The 20,960-nt window shown below is 35.2% G+C and overlaps 1 protein-coding gene across 3 annotated transcripts in view; it reads left to right on the top strand.

The window, feature by feature from the left end:
• LGR4 (leucine rich repeat containing G protein-coupled receptor 4) overlaps positions 1-19,234 on the top strand; it is a 90,660-nt gene extending 71,426 nt beyond the window's left edge. For all 3 annotated transcript variants that reach the window (XM_039866036.1, XM_039866035.1, XM_039866037.1), the window contains 14 exons: positions 2,156-2,371; positions 3,137-3,208; positions 4,990-5,058; positions 5,927-5,998; positions 6,191-6,262; positions 6,598-6,666; positions 8,202-8,273; positions 9,353-9,418; positions 10,121-10,192; positions 11,841-11,912; positions 12,202-12,327; positions 13,151-13,266; positions 13,524-13,607; positions 16,037-19,234. In XM_039866036.1, the coding sequence (XP_039721970.1) occupies positions 2,156-2,371; positions 3,137-3,208; positions 4,990-5,058; positions 5,927-5,998; positions 6,191-6,262; positions 6,598-6,666; positions 8,202-8,273; positions 9,353-9,418; positions 10,121-10,192; positions 11,841-11,912; positions 12,202-12,327; positions 13,151-13,266; positions 13,524-13,607; positions 16,037-17,313 (2,455 nt within the window). In that variant the 3' untranslated portion in view covers positions 17,314-19,234. The remainder of the gene's footprint in view (positions 1-2,155; positions 2,372-3,136; positions 3,209-4,989; positions 5,059-5,926; positions 5,999-6,190; positions 6,263-6,597; positions 6,667-8,201; positions 8,274-9,352; positions 9,419-10,120; positions 10,193-11,840; positions 11,913-12,201; positions 12,328-13,150; positions 13,267-13,523; positions 13,608-16,036) is intronic.
• Positions 19,235-20,960: the final 1,726 nt, after the last annotated feature.

Raw genomic sequence — 20,960 nt, 5'->3', positions numbered from 1 at the left:
CAGACGGGGATGCCAACAGGGACCGAATAATCTGGTCCCTGTTGGCATCCCCATCTGTGTTTCTGTGGACCCTCCACTCCCTCCTCCTGTATACTAACCACTCTGACCTTCTCGGAGATGCTGGGACCACACCCAGCTGGTATCTGCTACTGAATCTGGCCTTAGTATTTCCTTTGCCTTTCACACTCCTGGCCCAGCTCCCTCTGCCATTCGCTCACTCGCTCTTGCTCCTTACAGCACCTTCTTAGAGATGTTTTTCCTGACCAATTCATTTTAATAGCTACCCTCCCTTTCCGCCCCTATTCATCTCCATCTCAGTACCATGTTTAATTACTGCGTAGCACTTTTAACCACTCAATTTGTTTATTGTATTGTATATCACCCCCACTAGAATGTCAGTCTCCTGAGGACAGGCCTCAACATTTTATCTTTTGTGCCTGAGGAGATGATCCACTTAAATGTGTCAAATGAATTGTAGATAATTAAATTAGCTACAAGGAGAATTTAATTGCATTAACTATTACATTATATGGTTAATTGTATGATTATATGTTCAGTGTCTCTAAGTGGAAGTTTCTTAAGGTTGTGAAGTGTGTGTGTGTGTGCACGTGCGTGTGCCTGAGTACACTCCTATCTCCTCACTAAAGCGAATCTAAGTAGCTTTGTAGCCAGGACTTTACCAGTCTGTTTTATAAAGGATGCCTGTCTCTTCTCAGGTGTAGGTTCTAGGAAGCCCAAGGAATAAACAAGACTGAAAATGTTTGTTTCTAAAAATGTTTGATTCTTAAGACAGCCGCTCAGTTTCCTGAGCTCTCCCATTTTCAGTGCCCTATCAGTTATCTTGATTTTATCAAAAAGAATGCTTCCATCAGATCCTCACCAGGACCAAGGGCCTTTAACCCCGGCTAATCTGCCTGTTGGAAGGAGACTGCATCTGGGGCTAGGGTGGTTAGCTGGAGCAAGAGCTCCTTACTTGCCTGGAGGGGAAAGGGACAATTATGGCAGAATCTGAAATTGGAGCAGTGTAAAGAAACAGGAGGCACAAAAAGAATTTCCTGAATTTGAAAGCTGTCAAACTCGATTTCTTTAAAAATATGCTGTCATTTTGACTTTTCACTAGTTCCCCTCCCCGCCCCGCCCCCATCCCGCCCCTCTAATTTTTACCAAGAGGTCCAAGCCTGTCAGGTATGAATCTAAATAGTGAAGATATATCAACAAGGGGTTTATGAAGGAAGTTGTGATTTGCCTGATGCACACTGTCCCTTATCATATTAATACCAGGTTGTCTTTGTGTTGAAAAGCGATTATTCCAACAATTAGGCCTGGCTGGACCAGCAGTAGCACTTAGGACTTAGTTTTTTTGATTTTCAGATGGAGACTTAGTTTTAAGTATGAGTAATCCTATTGGTGATGTGTGCTTAATTCAAAAGTTGTGTAAAAACTGAAGAAACTTGAAAGCCACAATAACACTGATCAGAGTAGCTGTTCAACTTTTTCTGTGGACAGTTGGTTCTATTTTTAATAACTGAATTTTGACAAAGTAATTTTATTAAAAAAGTACTTAGTGCTAAAAGAAGTGGAGAAGGTTGCTTTGCCAGTACATGATACCTATATTTTTAACTCGGCTGGTGGTAATCGTGATTGTTAAGAATGTATTGAAATGGTTTGTTTCAATAAAAAAAGATTTTAAAAATATTTTCTTATTTTTCCCTTTTGGTACCAAGTCAGAACAGCAATGAAAATTAATATCAAATATTAGTTATGATGTAAAATTGCTTAACTTAGTGTCTTTTTTTATGTTTTTGATAAATATATTCTGAAACGTAAAATTCCAGCTTGAACTTTGTGAGGATTTTCTTTCTTTTAAACATCTTTCTGCTCTAAAATTGCTTCAAGCCAAAGATTCTTAAAGAATCCAGATTTAGATTTATTCCTTTTTTTCTAAAGGAAAGGAATGAACTGACTTTCATACACTAGTCTTAGAAAAGTTGTTAGATTTTATGAGAACTTCTAGTAAAATTAAAGACATTAGGATGCCTCATCCCTGATTGTTTTTATAACTCCTTTTTGTTTTAAAAACTCAGAGTTGTGTGAGTTGGATTGATTCATTCTGCTAGAACTTGTTATTGAATGTGGTCATTTGTGTTTCTGTCAGGCGTTTAGATGCCAACCATATTACCTCAGTCCCCGAGGACAGTTTCGAGGGGCTTGCTCAGTTACGGCATCTGTGGCTGGATGACAACAGCCTGACGGAGGTGCCTGTGCATCCCCTCAGCAATCTGCCGACTCTGCAGGCACTGACCTTGGCTCTCAACAAAATCTCCAGCATCCCCGACTTTGCATTTACCAACCTGTCAAGCCTGGTGGTTCTGTAAGCATCCACCCCTTTTAATACCATATGTTTGTGTTAATTTGGGGGCAAAAACAGGTTTCTTGTGACAAATTATTATGAAAGTACCTCACTGATTATGCTCCCGATGACTAGGGTTTGGGGGATCTGGCTTTTTTACAAAATTAAATGTGAAGACTTTTAAAAATACAAAATAGAATAATTTAAAAAATTAGCATCTGATGATAACTTTTGAATCTCTCTAAAATATATGGCCATTTATAATCATGAGAAGAAACTAGGTCATTCAGCAAATACTTGTACAGCTTTTACTTGTGTATCAGCAATGTATTCAATGTTAAAAGAAGCAGAATCGTTTTGAGAACTTGGACATAATAAAATGGCATTTCTTTTAAAATCTGTTACCAAATTCTCGATAGAAGCTCACTTGCCCCCCTCCACGCCATTCCTCACCTGCCCATAGGAGAACTCACCACAGTTTCACTTTATATGATTAAGAGCTCATCAAAACTTTTAATAAGAGTGACCAAGGAATCTTTAATGTGCATTCCCTTTTTCTACTAGAGATATTTTCCTTTGTCATTGGTGTTCTGTCCAGGGAATCTGAGTCCATAAAGTGAATATGAAGAGATAACTATCCATTGCTCTTTGTTTTCTATCAGTCAAGTGTTGAAATGTTTAGCTAAACCATTGCTTTAAGCCATACATACCAATTTAGATGCGTAAAAACATAATAGTTGCTGTTGGGTGATGTAAAAGTCATTTCGATGCTTTTTTTTTCTCTAGGCATCTTCATAACAATAAAATTAAAAGCCTGGGGCGACACTGTTTTGATGGACTAGATAACCTGGAGACCTTGTAAGTTTTTCCATATTTTGGACGATCATGTTATGATGTTGATGGTGCAGTTTTGTATTTCATTGCAGAATAAAAGAAAAAAGAATGGTCTTGGGTTCATTTCATTATAATTTGCTTTAATACCTGACTAAATTTTACCATCACATAACACAGTTATGAATACTAACCTAAGTTTATGGTTAAAAATGGTACGCACAAGTTTGAACTTGAGATTAATTTCAAAAATACACATAAAAAGTAGCTCAATCGGCCAAGCTGTATATGTTTTCAAAACTTTGTTTTGTTAAAATGTATGATAGACAGTTTTGGAACTTTGAACCTTATAAAATTAATTCTGGAGAAAGTTTTTGTTGTTGTTGTTTTTCCCCATCTTCTCAGTTGCCTTGCTAATTGTTGACACTGGGTTTGAATACTCTCTCAGCTTTCATATGCTAAATGCAATGTTTCTTTCTTTCTTTTTTTTGTTTAGGATAGCTTTGTTGTTATCTACTAGTTAAAGTATTTGGGGATTCTGTCTGTTTCAATTGTACTTTGTACCACTCTGTAAACAAAAGACTTTGTTCAGCTGTATGTAATGGAGAATGGGACCCTTAGTTTTGTTGTTTTAGTTTATATTAGTTGCCTTTATTCCAAGATTTATAGTATTTGCCATTATGTAGTAAATGATTCAGAGAATGTCCCAATTGGATGGGTAAGTAACAATTGATTGGAATGCTTAGGGTTTGTAATATTTTGTTTAACTAAATTTTCCGATTAACTATTGGTTACTGAGAAGACTGAAAATCTTCTAGTACTTTATTAATCCACTTTCCTGTCTAAACAACTAAAGGACGGTTAACATCAATGGGTATTTGAAAGTTGAAGCTCTTGAAGAAGATGGTTCCAAACTCAATTCTCCTTTTCTAATTATGTCAATACCAGTGTTACAGGAGACTACACGGGTCTCTGATCCTTGACCATGTATACTATTCCAATTTTGTTAAAATTAAACCTCTTTTTCTTGGTTAACTTTTTACTTGCCATTTTTCTTTCTGTGTAGTAAAGGAAAACAAAATAGATCTCCAAGGAGCCGAACATTTGATTTTGTTTTACTCTCATTCTGAAAGCAACCATGCTAATCATATGCAAACATGCTGTTTTGGTTAAAAGGATCAACATTTAAACATACTCAGGATTAACATTTAAACATACTCAGAATTAAGACTTGTTAGTACAGATCACTATGGCTTTTCTCTTTCCTAAGAAATCTAACGGTTTCAACAATTCATAACATACTAGAGGACAATAGTTGTTTGAACCCATCCTGATCCTTGTCCTTATTCATACTTATCTCGGGTCATCCTGCTGATGGTAGGGCCGAGCCAGCTGCCCTGATGCCAGAATGTCAGGAAGCCACTCTAAACCCCAAATGGAAACATCTATTGCAAGCTATCACTTATAAATGGATATTCAATAAGTTCTGTTTTACGGTAAATTTCCTGAGAAATGCCATTCAGATGATTTGTTTATTTAATGCAATATGTTTCTGCGAACCTTTGAACTTTTAAAATTAACTTAAAAACATCATAGAAGAATTACGATTTTTTTCTGTTCAATATTCTAAGAAAAGCTGTAAATTCAATTAAACTCGTACAGGGTTTTGCATGGTGATATGGTTGGTAAAGAAAGATTACCATTTAGAGGATGGGATTTAAAAAAAATACATTTGTACCAAACCGTATCATAAATTGGGACCACTCTTTAGTATTCTTACAGACTTTTCTCATTTTTTTTTTCTTTAGGGACTTGAATTATAATAACTTAGGAGAATTTCCTCAGGCAATTAAAGCCCTTCCAAGCCTGAAAGAGCTGTGAGTATTGCTTTTCTCTTTATGCCTTAATATCCCTTGAACTTACCATTTAATGTTCCAACCATAAGGTTTTTAGAACATCTTTGTTCCATTATACACACCATAAAACACATATACACAGACATACATGATCATGCAGACTGGAATATGTTAGCTAGCATGGGCAGCTCTGAGCATGGATTACTGTATAGGGCTAGATTCTGGTGAAACAAAAGCTATGACGTGTTGTACGGTCTCTGCTGTGTAGGAACTAGTCTCATTGGGGAGGCTGACCATGTAAGACAGACAGAGAGTTTCTAGGTAGAAGTAAGTGCTGAACATTACAGAAAAAAGTCTTCATTGAGGCTTGGTGTCATTAGAAAAGGCATCACTAAAGAGAAGGAATTTGACTCGATTTGAAAGCATGGACATATTTAAATAAATAAAAAGGACGGTGGAGCATTTTAGAAGTTGGGTTTGTCAAGGGCAGAGATAGGAATGTATATGGCATAACAGAGATTATGTATCATGAGTTGAAAGCTAAAACTCTAAGACGTATTGCTTAAAGACTAAATGCAGAAGATAGTGAGAGAGATTTTGGGGTTAGAACACCTGATTCTTATGGTCTAAAGTTCTTTGATGATGAAGGTACAGTTAAGTAAATATGAAGCAACTGATAGTAGGCTAAGCAGTGGGTTTAAAAAGAATGATCTATGTCCTGAAAAAGATAAGATAGAATTAAAAATTCAGTTTCCCCACATTTTTGAAGTTTTCATATAGTTGTTATCAGTTGTGTGTTATATAATACTGAACAATAGTAGGTAGTTGGGTTTTAGCTTGTTTCACAAGGGGATATGCATTTCAGAATAATTTTCTCTCATCGTTTTAGGTTATTTCATAGTAATTCTATTTCTGTTATTCCTGATGGAGCATTTGATGGTAATCCACTCTTAAGAACTATGTAAGTAGTTTTGAAATTTTCTTGTAATATATAATTATGTACAGCTATGTCAGTGTGATGCCAACCAAGCATCTGAATGAAGAAAAAAAATTCAGGCTTTTAGAAATAGGACTTTTTGAATGTAGATTTAGTTTTAGAGTCCTTGAACTATGAAAACTGATTTATTTATTTTTTTTTTGGATATTTTTACAGACATTTGTATGATAATCCTCTATCTTTTGTGGGGAACTCAGCATTTCACAATTTATCTGATCTGCATTCCTTGTAAGTATTATACAAATTTTAGAACAAACTTCTATGTTTATATAATTACTTTAGTGGAAAACTAGAATTTATTATCGTAGCTCCAGAAAACAAAATCTTTTGTATTCTTTTCCTTGGGTGGAAGCCAAAGGACAGTTCTGAAAATTTATGATAGCTTTTACTTAGGTGAACACTTGGCCAAATTATCACACTGTCAGGTACATTCACGAGATGAAAGCAATTTTATTTTCAGGTCTAGTAGTATTGTAATTTTAAGCTATTTAAAAATAAAATGCCTATAATATCTACGAAAATCTTTTATTTTAAATGACTTATTCTCTCCCAATTTCTTAAAGAGTCATTCGAGGTGCAAGCATGGTGCAGCAGTTCCCCAATCTGACCGGAACTGTCCATCTGGAGAGTCTGTAAGTGTGGCTGGCCCTTTGAGGAAGGGTTGTGTAAAGATAACACACTGGCCTGCTAGTAACGTGCCAGTGTTTTTGGTGATGATGAAGATGTTATGCTGATTCGTACAAGCTTCCTTTGTGAATATCATTCATAGAGAGGGATATATTGGGTTTGGGGTTAGTTGGCTCAGGTAGAGTACAACCTCGTATGTGGAGATAAGACCTGAAAATGTCACTTAAAATATAAGGCAGTAACCAAGTGCCAAATCAGAAGCTGTACTTTAGGAATTCAGAAGTGGAGCAATCAATGTAGACCATCAGAGAATGCTTCGAGGAGGAGGTGCAGTGTTTCAGAATTGAATACTGTCAGGTTTCCCAGAGCTGGGTCTTTTTAGAAAGGCAAGATTCAGTAAAATGGGAAATGCTGAAAATATACTTAAGAATGGCACACAGATAATCAAATATAGCTAGAATTGCATGTTTATTATGCAATAGGGAGTGGTATGGAGAAATTTGGAAAATTATTTGGGTGTAATTTTAAAATGGCAATCCTTGTACATTTGGTTATGGCAAAGTTTCTCAATTGGTGGTGTGTGAATGGGTTACACATGCATTCAAGATCTTGATGACCTCAGCCCTCGAGACAGCCAGGTGGGGCTTGAGGTGGCCAGGGTCTCCAGCCACAAGGAACCTTACCACATTATGCCACATAAATGTTATGATTTCCATGTGGGCAAATATAAGAAAAAAGAAGTTGAGAAGTGCTGAGCTAAGGAGTTAAACTTGTCTCTTAAGGCAGTTGGAGATGTTGAGAATGATGGAGCAGGTGGTGTGAGGAGGATAAGAAAGACTAGAGGTAGAGAGAGGAGGCTATGGGAATAATCTATTTGGATAAATGGGTACATTTAACCATGAGAATTCTTTGACTGCAGTCCATCACTGGAGTTCTTCCATGTGGCCTGTCTGAGATTCCTCCACCCCTTTCTGTGTCATTTTACCTTTGATCTGTATAGCAGCAGGATAGATCAAGAGAGAGAGTCAGATGCTGGAAACACTACAGAAAGGAATACAGACCAGGGCTTGGTGATGGACTACAGAAGGGAACAGAGAAAGGGAGGGGTGTAAGAGAAAATTTGAGAATATTGAGTCAGGTTGACTGAAAGAAAAGACAGAAACAAGGTGTGGGGCAGGATGCCAAATTGATTTTAAATGTTTTGGGTGAGAGGGTTGTCGACAGAGCTTGCAGATGATTGTGGTCCGGCTGTGACTATGGATTAGTGTTTTTCTATTGGTTCATGTGATAAATCAAGCTTTTTGTCTGGACAATAGTAACATCTAGTTTTACAAGTTTTTCTGCATTACTATGAAAATGATACCAGTATTGAGGGTTAATTCATCTTCCCACTTTAGGGAGTCATTAGGCAGTGGGATACATAGACTCTAAGCCATAAGCAAACATGTGAGCATTTATTTTTCTATTTGAGAATTGAGAATAACATTTGTTTACTATCTCAACTTAAATCATTTCTTAGATGAACAATGTTTTTCCACAGGACCTTGACAGGTACAAAGATAAGCAGTATATCCAGTAATTTGTGTCAAGAACAAAAGATGCTTAGGACTTTGTAAGTTGGATTTTTCTTCCCTTCGCATACCTTTCTTTTATGTACTTCACAATGTTAAGTTTTATTTTTAATGAACTATTTTCATTGGGTGAATTTAAAGTATAATTATTTCTGATTTGTTTTCTTTGTGGAAATGAGTGGCCATTTTAATAGCCCCCGGGGCAGGTAATGTGCATTTGTTTTTAGAGTTGTGTATACATCATACATCTTGTGACTTTACTTTGAACAAGGTAAAACCAAGCTAGATTCTCCTTTGATTTTTTTCCCCTTATCCTGACTCCTTGTCCTTATTCTAGTTTCCTAGAATAAGTGTTAACTCTCCATATCCTGCTCTTTCATCCATAACCTAAGCAGAGTCCAGATCTTTCTTGGATCAAGAACCAACAGAGCATGGAGCTTTCCAAAAACCTTAAGCTCCCCAAGAAATTAAAAGTAAATAAATGATGTAAAAATGTCACAAGAGCCAATAATTAAGTTACTAAGTTGTTAATAAGTATTCAGTGGAAAAGAGATGGTAACAAAATAAGTAACTGATTGATTAAGCAAGTAATTAAATGGTGTTATGAAGTATCAACAAAATGATGACCACTGAGAATAAACTGCCGTGGGATTAACTGAGATTTAAGTGATCTCAATATTTAATATAAATGTTTCTTAAAAGCGGGTACACACATACCACTACTCTTATAGCTTTGTAGTTAAATAACAACATAGAAATTATTCATGCTATAAACAATGTTATAAAAATATAAATTAAAAAATCCATAACACTTAAACATAATTTTTATATTTTCTGTATTATATTTTATATATTTAATTTTATATACTTATATTTTAAAATATATTTTATATTGTCTATATCCAACATTATGCACTTGAAGTCTGCCAATCTTAAGCTTGTCATATCACTGAGGTGCTCTAGAAGCTTATAAGTTTTAGAAAAAAAAAAGTTTCTTTTCTTGTTCAGCCATATCTCTTTATTATAGATCTTAGCACTGCTTTCAATGCTTCTGAGTACAGCTCTTTTAATAGATTTTTCAGATAACACAACATAATTTGTTAATTTTTATTGTTTTAAGGGACTTGTCTTACAACAATATAAAAGACCTTCCAAGCTTTAATGGTTGCCATGCTCTGGAAGAAATGTAAGTTGTTCTTTGACTTATGCCTTTTGCTGTGGTGTCTTGTTAATTCATTGAGCATTTCCTATTTTAAATAAATGGTTTTAATATTAAGAAATTAGAGGTTCATGTAATTAGCTATTCCTATGAATAAATGTCCCATTGTACCAGGTGTGTTCACACAAGCAGCATTTATTAGACACCTACCTATCAGGCATTCTCTGAAAGAAACACTGTGGGGGGAAGGCAGTGTACACACACACGAAAAAAGAAAAAACGCAAACAAAAACTTGACCTGGCTGTTGAGGGAAACCAGATAGGGGTATCTACTACGTAGGACAGCTCTGATGGAGTTTGCCGGGAGGCGGGGAGACGGAGGCATTGACTCTGATCCCCTCCTTCCTCTAACTTTCTTTCTCTGGTACTTGGTATGGTCGTGTTGTCTTGGATCCTTTCTTACTATGTTATCTGCTCTTTTTCCTGAGCAGGGTTGATAAAGAATTTAGATAATGTATGCATTAATTTGGGACAGAATATCAATTAGACTAACCATTTCATCTTACAGATGAGGAAATAGTAGTTTCCTTTAGGTTCAACAAGGTCAATCAATATTACTTATGAATGAGTAAACAGAAAAAGTTTAAGAAATGTTCTTTTTCAAAAAGGAAAATACTTTTTCTCTTTCCCCCCATTTTTCTTTTTTCTTGTTTCTTTTTTCCTTTTTAGTTCTTTACAACGTAATCAGATCCACCAAATAAAAGAAGGTACTTTTCAAGGCCTGATATCCCTAAGGATTCTGTAAGTTTCTCTATGATTATTAGAGAACAATTTTAAAGTAAAATTTTTGTCAAGTTATAAATTAAATATATCAGCACAATGCCAATTTTAATAGAAATATTTAAAGATGTGATTTAGTATGTGTAAATATTGTTGTTCAAACTTTAGCATATGGTACTTTATAATCTTTCAGTATTTTTTACTTTAGCTAATATCTGATATTATACATTCATGAGTAAAAAAAGTATAATGTGTATAACCTGAGAAATGCAGCTTGTTTGTTTTCAAGTAGTAATAATGAGGTTTGAGAATCCATAAGGGCAGGGGTAGGCCAAGTGTGGGCCAGATCCAGCCTGCCTCCTTTTTTTGTAAATTAAGTTTTATTAGAACGCGGCCGTATTTTTGTTTAAGTGTTGTCTAAAGCCGGTTTCATCATACTGGCAGAGTTAGTAGTAGAGGCCATATGACCCCCAGAGATGAAAAATATTTACTATCTGGCTTTCTACAGAAAAAGTTTGTTGACCCCTGTACTGGGATATCTATCATAACAAATATAGCTAATATGCAGCAGAAGCATTCATTTAAAAAAATTATTTGTATCTGAGTGTATATTAATGCCAAGTACTCGATTTAGCACTTGGGAGTATAGAGATGACTAAGACAAACTTTGTCATTGTCTTCCTAGAACTTGAGTGCAGAAAACATAATTCACTAAATTAGTGAACGCTTTTAAAATACGAACAAATTTGAAAAACCGACAGTGAAATGAAGTTACATATATTGAATCCTGTTTTTCTGTAGATCCTCATTAAGAAATGAAAGATGCATTCTGTTAGAAAATGTTTTATTGGTGGTTGGGTCACTGGGTCTTTCCTTGTTGCTGACAGGCTTACTGTGGATTTGGGCACTAGTGAGGAAGGACTGGCTCCTAGCTGCCATTGCTTCTAGAGCACCAATAAGTGACAACAATGAAAAAGCTGGCCTTTTCATGATTTGGAATCAAGTTTGTCGAGTTTTCCTGTTATCTAGGAGATGTGTCATAGAATAAATTTATCCAATCTCTAAATTTCCGTTAAGGCTCAATTTGAGTGTGGTTTCAGATTATCTGTCTAATTCTGTAATATGAGAATTCTTCAGGGCGTGTTCCTGAATACAGTATGGCTCAGGTATTGATATGATTTTTTTCCTGCTTGGGAAAAAAAAGATATCTGAAGCTCTTCTGGAATGTTCTTGTTTGCATATTGATTATTTGTCTTCCCTCAAGGCTTATCACTAACCTTTGAGAAGGCAAATAATATGAAACCTGTTTTTATTTTCAGCTTTGTTAGGAGCCAGGCTTTTCCTCACCTAATTACTAGTTCCAAAGGTTAATATCATATCATTTATATTTTTGAACTGGTACCAGAATGATAAGGTAGAGAAAATTCACAACTGTTTTGAAACAGATGCCAAGTGGAATTACTGCTGCATGGAACACATTCCAAGAAATAGATTATTGTGAAGGAGAGACATTCAACATAAACATAAACATGTCAGACAAGATTCAAGAACTTTGTTATCTTATCAAGGACAATATGACAACTTCGTACTCTAAACTCTAAAGTATAGTCAAAGTAACTGCAATTTGAGTTTATTTGAAAAGGTTAACATGGTATTCTTATAATTGCAGAGATCTGAGTAGAAACCTGATCCATGAGATTCACGACAGAGCTTTTGCCAAGCTTGGGTCAATAACCAACCTGTAAGTTGCCAACTTTAAGCAGTAATATCAGGAAAGTAATGAACAGTTTACAGAAACTTGTGTTTTAGCATTGACCTAGCAAATTATTTTTCTGTTTAGTTGTTCCCTGTATAAATGCTAAGCTGCATCGATATAGTACCAGCTACTAAGATGGCAAGATGAATGCTAGATCTGTTGCTTTAGCACACTTAAGTTTCTTGGAGCTCTGCTATTTATGACAACACATGTAAAGATTGTTTAATGTGATTTGTGTCTTAGGAGTTAATTTGAAGTCTCATTTACATTTTAGAGATATAAGTTTTAATGAATTAACTTCATTTCCTACGGAAGGCCTGAATGGGCTAAATCAACTGAAACTTGTGGGCAACTTCCAGCTGAAAGAAGCCTTAGCAGCAAAAGACTTTGTTAATCTCAGGTGTGTTTTTGCTTATTTTTCTTTTTTGTTGAAGTTCTGGTAGGCCCCCAAATTATAGAGTGTACCAGTTTTTTGCTGTGGTTTCTAAATTTTTCTGGGAGGCTATAATTTAAGGGTATTTTCTACTTCAGTCTTCACAGATTGGGTAAAAAAATAGAACATGAGCATTTAGTTTTTGAGAACATGAATATGAGCCCTTGATGCTGTCAAAGAGATAATGTACTCATCAGAGTGTTTTTTTTATTCAATGGATTTGTCATTAGCAACAAGATGGCAGAAACCACATAGGTGTGAACCTACAGAAAATTGAACAATGCTGTAATATCATAAGAGTGGGGACCTCATTAGATGTACTGGAGAGGGCTTCGGAATATTGTTGTGGGAGAAGAGATGTCTTTTCACTATACTTATGTGAACAAAAAATTTATTTAATGGTGTAAAGTCACAAATGACTTGAGACATTAATTTTAAATGAAATTACCAGTTTTATGTGATAAATTGAGTGTGGTTAATTCATTTATAAAAGGAGTCTGATAAGCTTTTACTTTAAATTGTAATATTGCTATTAAATTTTAATATGGTTTACGTCCTATTTTTTTTTATGCGTATCTTATATAAATGTAGAAACCCATGGTGTCATCTGATACCAGAGTTCTTTTCACAGATGAGGAAACTGAGGCCCAGAGAGGAGAATGACTAACTTAAAGCTATGACAGTCAGGTCTTCTTAGGCTAGAGCTTTCGAAGGAATTAAAATACTTTTTCAAAACAAAAGCATGTCTGCGAAGTTGCTATTCAATGAAGAATATATAATTTTTTTCCAGGTCTTTATCTGTACCATATGCTTATCAGTGCTGTGCGTTTTGGGGTTGTGACTCTTATGCACATTCAAACACAGAAGATAAGAGCCTTCAAGACCATAATGTGGCAAAGGATAAAGGCAAGTGCATATACTTTTTAAAATAGAACATTCTTTAAAGCATTAATCGAAGTCTCTGTTATTATAATCCGTTTGTGAAGGATCGGTATGAAATCTGTGAGAAAAATGGCATTTACTGTGTTATTGCCATCTTTAATGTGTTATCAAGCCTCATACAAGCTGAACTTACATCACGTACTAGAGAGAAAATTGTAGGAAAAACTCTGGTTTTTTCGAATTGCAGAAAGCTTGAATTAAACGATGTGTTTTATATTCAGGTCCTGCTGATATAGCAGGTGTCACTGGCAGTGCCGAAAATGAAGAACACAGTCAAATAATTATCCACTGTACACCCTCAACAGGTATGCTCAATGCATTTTGCTGTAGTTTCTTGCTTTAAATGAACATTAGGCAACTATATCTAAAACTTCTGGAAATAGATGTGATTTCTGTAATAAGATTGGGGTTAGGTGATCTCATAAGGCTTTGGGACCCGAAATGTGGTTTATGTACGAGAAGCTTTAGGCATCTCTTGCAGAATCTCTGGTCCAGACCCACTGAATGAGAATCTTTGTGTTCACAAGCTCCCCAGATGAGGGTTATGCACATTAAAGATTAAGATGCACTTTCTAAATGATCCTTTAACTCTCTAACTACTGTTCTACAAGGATTTTTAGTGTTAACCTTTTTTTTTTTTTTTTTTTTTAATGCAACCTTTCCTTTCGTTTCTGTTGAATTCATTGAAGTTAATAGACTTGGGAAAGTTACTAAACTGACTTTTGGGACTTGTAATAATGTATTCTGCCTAATCTGGCAGAAAAGATGAATTTAGAATTTCACTGTTAAAGAAAAAGATAGTTGGCTAAATTGTGTGCTATGAAGTAGATTCCTTTTTTAGTATATTGACATAGGATGATCTGGACATTATTTTATAATTCAGAATCATATATATTATGATTCTTAAATGATTACTGCTGAATTGTGAGCTACTTGAGGGGCTGTGTATATATGCTTTTAATACTTAACACAGTGCCTTGTGTAGAAAAGAAGCTTAAAGCGTCTGTATGAGTGAATGGGATTGGTGAGAATCGTTTATGTTTATGCAATTTATTTTATCTAGTTTATATATTAATCATCGGAAGTCAAGGGGTGCAGCTCATGCACTTGCCTCCCTGGGGTTCTTGTTTTGGATAATGTGCATAAGGAACTGACAACTCAGTGAGAAGGGAGCAGCTTTATTAAAGGGGCGACTAGACCTGAACATGCAGAGATTCCATTTCCTCCATACTAAATTTAAACCTTGGGGTCGACCAGGAGGAAAGTTGACCTGAGCTCATCTCCCCAGGCTGCAGTATGGATGAACTGCAGGCCTGCCTCCCCTACATGGTAGTGCTAACACAGAGACACTAATGTGCCTGCTAACTCAGAAGCAGGAAGTGGAAGAAAGCACGATACTTCTGGAGGAGGCAGCTGGTATCCAAAGACAGAGATTGGGAGGAGTCTGCTTCCCAGGCTTTTGAGAGAAAGTAACTCCTCCCACTACTCAAACATTTCCCAGAATTTTCCCAGGTCAGCTGAGCTATTCTTCTTTGAAGAAGGATGCATTCGGATACAGAGATGAAGGTGAAAGCTTCTTCTTAACACTTCCCTGAGGGGGAAATTTTAAAAATTAATTGATTAATTAGAAACAATTTTAAAAAGTTTCTTGCATTATGTGGAAGTTAGATATAAATGGTGCAGTCCTGGCTTGTTAGGTCTGTGACTATCTCAATGATTGAAATGCTTTATGGGATATATTATATTTCATGACCTTTCAGAAAGATAGATCAACATGTCTCATAGGCAGTTTTGATACATAGTTTTCTTGTGCTTTATAGATAAAACTTTGTTTTTCTTTACTAATTTTTAAGTAAAACAATTGTCATTTGTGACATAACTAGCATGTCAAAGTTAGTTACTGGAACATACAATTCAGCTACTAAATTAGTTCTTGCAATCCTGGTTTAAGTTACGCAGAGTTGACTGGATATAGCTTTGAATGAATAGTTAATATCAGTGTGGTTTAGCCCTCCCTGTACTATCTTACTGAATAACCTTCGTCAGGTCAAACACTTTGAAATCTCAGTTTCAATGGATGATAAATGGGATAATTACACTTAACTTGCTTCATCAGATTACCTTTTAAAGCCATAAGATATGTGTAAAAAATATATGTGTACATACATACGCATGTATAATTAGTATAAAGTATACTAGTATTAGGAAGGAAGAAGAAAAGGACCTCATGTTAAGTCCAACTATGTGCCCAGGAGCCTGCTTAGGGACCTTATGCATGTAATTTTATGTAAGCTGCACAACTGTATGTAACAGGCATTATTATCCTCAAGTGAGAAAATGAAATTTATAAAGGTTTATATTGCTTTCTCAAGAAAAAGAACGTTATGAACCCTAATCAAGTCTAGTTTTTCAGATCCCAAAACCTTAGTATATCAAGTACCTTTCATGTGCTAGACGCTGTGCTATGTATATTAACTTAGATATAAGAAAACGTGAAAATTTTCTTTTAAATATCACTATATGGATTAAAAAAAAATAGTCAGTTATTTTTAAAATAGCCTAGTCCAGTGACTAAAATATCTAAGAAACAGTAATCTTTTCAACATGGTTCAATTCAGTTTGGTAGCAGATTTAATTATCCTAGATTAACTATCTTTAGTGCCTCTCTTAAGCCATATCTTATGGAGTATGACATTTTCTAAATTGGTTTTTATTTCTCTGTTTTTCATTTTAGGTGCTTTTAAGCCCTGTGAATATTTACTGGGAAGTTGGATGATCCGTCTTACAGTGTGGTTCATTTTCTTGGTTGCATTGTTTTTCAACCTGCTTGTCATTTTAACAACATTTGCCTCTTGTACATCACTGCCTTCCTCCAAATTGTTCATAGGCCTGATTTCTGTGTCTAACTTATTCATGGGAGCCTATACCGGCATCTTAACTTTTCTGGATGCTGTGTCCTGGGGCAGATTTGCTGAATTTGGCATTGGGTGGGAGATTGGCAGTGGTTGCAAAATAGCTGGGTTTCTTGCCGTTTTCTCCTCAGAAAGTGCCATATTTTTATTAATGTTAGCAGCTATCGAAAGAAGCTTAGCTGCAAAAGAGATCATGAAAAATGGGAAAAGCAATCATCTCAAACAGTTCCAAGTTGCTGCCCTTTTTGCTTTTGTGGGTGCTGCAGTAGCAGGCTGTTTCCCACTTTTCCATGGAGGGGAATACTCTGCATCCCCACTGTGCTTGCCGTTTCCCACGGGAGAATCGCCATCGTTAGGATTTACTGTAACCTTAGTGCTGTTAAACTCACTAGCATTTTTATTAATGGCCATTATCTACACTAAACTTTACTGCAACTTGGAAAAAGAGGACCTTTCGGAGAACTCACATTCTGGCATGATTAAGCATGTTGCTTGGCTGATCTTCACCAACTGCATCTTTTTCTGCCCTGTTGCATTTTTCTCATTTGCGCCATTGATCACGGCCATCTCCATCAGCCCTGAAATAATGAAGTCTGTTACTCTGATATTTTTCCCATTGCCTGCTTGCCTGAATCCAGTCCTGTATGTTTTCTTCAACCCAAAGTTTAAAGAAGATTGGAAGTTACTGAAGCGCCATATTACCAAGAAAAGTGGATCGGTTTCAGTTTCCATCAGTAGCCAAGCTGGTTGTGTGGAACAGGATTTCTACTACGACTGTGGCATGTACTCACATTTGCAGGGTAACCTGACTGTGTGTGACTGTTGCGAATCATTTCTTTTGACAAAGCCAGTGTCATGCAAACACTTAATAAAATCACACAGCTGTCCTGCGTTGGCAGTGGGTTCTTGCCAAAGACCAGATGGCTATTGGTCCGACTGTGGCACACAGTCGGCCCACTCTGATTATGCAGATGAAGAAGATTCCTTTGTCTCAGACAGTTCTGACCAGGTACAGGCCTGCGGACGAGCCTGCTTCTATCAGAGTAGAGGATTCCCTTTGGTGCGCTATGCTTATAATCTACCAAGAGTTAAAGACTGAATTAATGTGTTTGAGACTGTTTCCCCATCAACCAAAATCACAGTGTTTATAGAGTGAACCCTACTCCGATCTTTCATCTTGGAAGCACTTCTGTGACCACTGCCCGGTGTCCCTTAAGAGGAGGAGAAGGTGGCAGTTTACTTCTTAAACCAGACATTGTCAAAGAACAAGTGCCTAAACTATCAATTGGTGAAAACTACAGTGTCCAAGCAATGTGTGGTCTATTTGGAACAAATTTGTAACTTGAAAAGATTTCATGTATATCATAACATTATAACATTAGGTTTTTCTGATCCATAAGAAGCAAAATTTTACCTATTTCTGAATTAAGTGCAAGATAAAGAACAGCTGTTAATATTTTTTTAAGACTATTTTAAAATGTGATTTTATACAACTGAAGAAAAAGTCTTGCTAATTTTACCTAATGTCTGATCATTAATCTCAGGACAACTTACTGCAGGGCCAAAAAAGGGATCATCTCCCAGTTAGGACTGTGAGAGTATATGTAGGCATTACCTTATTGCGTTTTCTGTTTCCATCTTTGACATAATAGAATCACAAATTTGTTGAAGTCATTTATAAATCTTAAACCTGAAGATGTTTTAAAAACAATATTAACAACTGTTAGATTTTAAAAGAATAACCGAACATTTGTTTTCGGTCATTTTACATTGCTTTGGTGCAACTGCAGTCATTTTTTCCTCAGTGTTTTGTGATCACACTACTAGGGAAAAGTAAAGGGCTAATTGCATTGTGGGTTTAGTAGATTTGGCTAAACTATTAATATGGGATTTTAATAGTATCTGAGGGATTCAATGGCTCCGTGTAATGTTCCCATTAATAAACACTTCCTAGTATCATTGGCTCTACTGGTATGTTCCAATTTTGTTGGTATGTTATCTACTTATAGTTTGAATTATCCAGAAAGTAAATTGTGGTAAATAGTTACATTTAATTGGAAGAAATTGGGAGTGATTATGACACAAAGCACTTACATTTATTTCTTAGCTGGATTCTCTTGAACTTGTGCTATTATATGGAAGTTTTCATACATTTTCCCTTTACTGTAACTTACAAAAGAGCCTGTGCAACAGTTCAGATATTGTGTTCTTGTGAGACAAATGTGTCATTGAGAAAAAGGAAGAAAAATAGGAAATAAAGCTTAGGCCTATGTCTTTAAAAATTAAAAATTTTACTTGATCCTTATCTACAGACTTTTGACTTGGCACTATGTGGAGTCTTAAAAGTTATAAATGTTCAATATGTTTTTTGAACAATATGCTAAATCAATAGCAAACCCACTGCCATATTAGTTATTCAGGATATACTAAAAAACATTAAGCTAGATTGCAGTTTAATAATTAAACTGTATATACTGTGCATATAATGAATTTTTATCTTATGTAAATTATTTTTAGAACACAAGTTGGGAAATGTGGCTTCTGTTCATTTTTGTTTAATTAAAGCTACCTCCTAAACTATAGTGGCTGCCAGTAGCAGAATGTTAAATTGTGGTTTATATACTTTTTTTTTTTTTGCATTGTAAATAGTCTTGGTTGTACATTGTCAGTGTAATAAAAACAGAATCTTTGTATATCAAAATCATGTAGTTTGTATAAAATGTAGGAGGGATTTATTTACAATGTGTTGTAATTTTGTAAGGCCAACTATTCACAAGTTTTTAAAATTGCTATCATGTTTGTATATTTACACATTGATAAATATTAAATCATTACTTGGTAAAAATATACTAGCTAAAAGTTTTTTCTTCAAAAATTAAGTTACTGAAAACTTTTCATTGCATTCATTTAAGAAATAGAATAGCAGATACATAAAATATGCACTAAACTATGCTATACATATGGCTGGAAATACAAAATTGTATGCATTGTTTTGAATTATTAAAGTTTCTAGAAAGCAATCTGTTTTGCCTTAATATATAACTGGTACAATAATGAATTTGCTTAGTGTTAAAGCAGGTAAATTAAAGCGAAACATTTTTTTAAGTGAAGAGTGTTAGAAGAAATGATAGAAGAACACTGCTGAAATTTAGATTTTATTGTCAAGTGCATCATACTTACAGAAAACAAATTGTGAAATTTAAGAGAATACCATCAATTAGATCTTTGTTTAAAAGCAAATGATTAAAAAACCTGCATGATACGAAGTGTAGTCATGTCTAAATTCTTAGACATAACTCAATATTCATAATCATCAAGCCCTCCTTTTCTAGGTGAGAGGATAGAGTGCTTAATGAGATTTAAGTAAACACTTGAGTTATACAGCACATTAAACCCAACCAGCACCCAGTTCCTCTTAATTTGAGAGTTTTTTTGTTTTTGTTCGTTTTAAACTTGAGTATAGGTTTGGAATTCCCATAACAAAAAGTAGAATAGTATAATTACCCTTCTTCCCATCCCCTCAGCCTTCACTCCTTAACCCCCAGTATCCATCATCCACCCCGAACGTCAGCAATTATCAACTGCATATGCTAAATATTGTTTCATCTTCATCTCATTACCTAACCCTTTCTAATCCTTCTGCTCTTTAGATTATTTTGAAGCAAATCTAAAATATATTGTTTCATCTATAAATGTTTCAATATGTTCCGGAATAAATTGTTTTAAGTTGCATAATATATTGCCACAGGGCTAACTGATAATGACATTACTTTTATAAGATTTTAAAGCAAAATCACTCTGCACTTATACACGGTTACAAAGCCAGCAAAAAATTATAAATTATCTCAAATATACCATGAAAATGAACATAAACGAGTAGTAAGAAGTAAAGTTACTAAGTCAATACCCTATAACTTAAGGGGAGAATCCCTCTTTTGAGCTATTTATACATTTATATATAAATCTACCAAATCTGATTATGGCTTCTCAGTCTCAGTAATGAAAAGGCACTGTAACAGAGGAGACCACTAGACCAGATTATGTTCAAGCACCAATACCAGCACCTTGCAGCTCTTTGCCTCATAGCTCCAGTGTTGTGACAGCATAATGCCATAGTTGGTCACGATGATTCTGAAGCATCGAGTATAATTTGCTTAGTAAAACATTTTAAGGAGGCAGAGAAGTATATGATGTTTTAGATTCCCATACCAAGAGCTTAAAGTATAAAAGTTTTGGAGTTTAAGTGACATAACTTACTATCTACCATTTTCTCTGTCAGGTCCTATGATAGAAACTGAGGATTAATGTGATAATATGACTGGGAGGTAGATTATTTCCCTGTTTGCCAGCCGGTTAAGTTAGGACTTGGAAATGCCAAACAGCCTGTTCGAGGAAACCTAATGGGTAAGAGGAAACCACTGATTAAAATGTTAGTCCCTTCCATACTAAAACTTTTTTTTTTTTTTTATAATGCTTCGGTTATGTCAGATTATGTCTGTTGGGAATAGCTTCTCAAGTTTACCGCCTCCTGAAGCCCTAAAGTGGCCCTCTGATTCTGTTGTCATCAATTCTAGAGAGACTCATGAAAGGTATTAACCAGATATGCCGATAAGTTAATAATTAGGATAGAGAATGAAACCTCCATTAAGCCAGTTTTATTCCTTGATCAATTTTATTACTTATTTAACTTGCTCCTAGTCCATTTCCATTTTATTTTTACTGAAAATTATAACAATTAGCATTCCA

The sequence above is a fragment of the Pteropus medius genome, unplaced genomic scaffold (genome assembly GCF_902729225.1).
Source record: "Pteropus medius unplaced genomic scaffold, Ma_sr-lr_union100, whole genome shotgun sequence".
Classification (NCBI taxonomy): domain Eukaryota; kingdom Metazoa; phylum Chordata; class Mammalia; order Chiroptera; family Pteropodidae; genus Pteropus; species Pteropus medius.
This window is presented reverse-complemented; position numbering and strand designations above follow the sequence as displayed.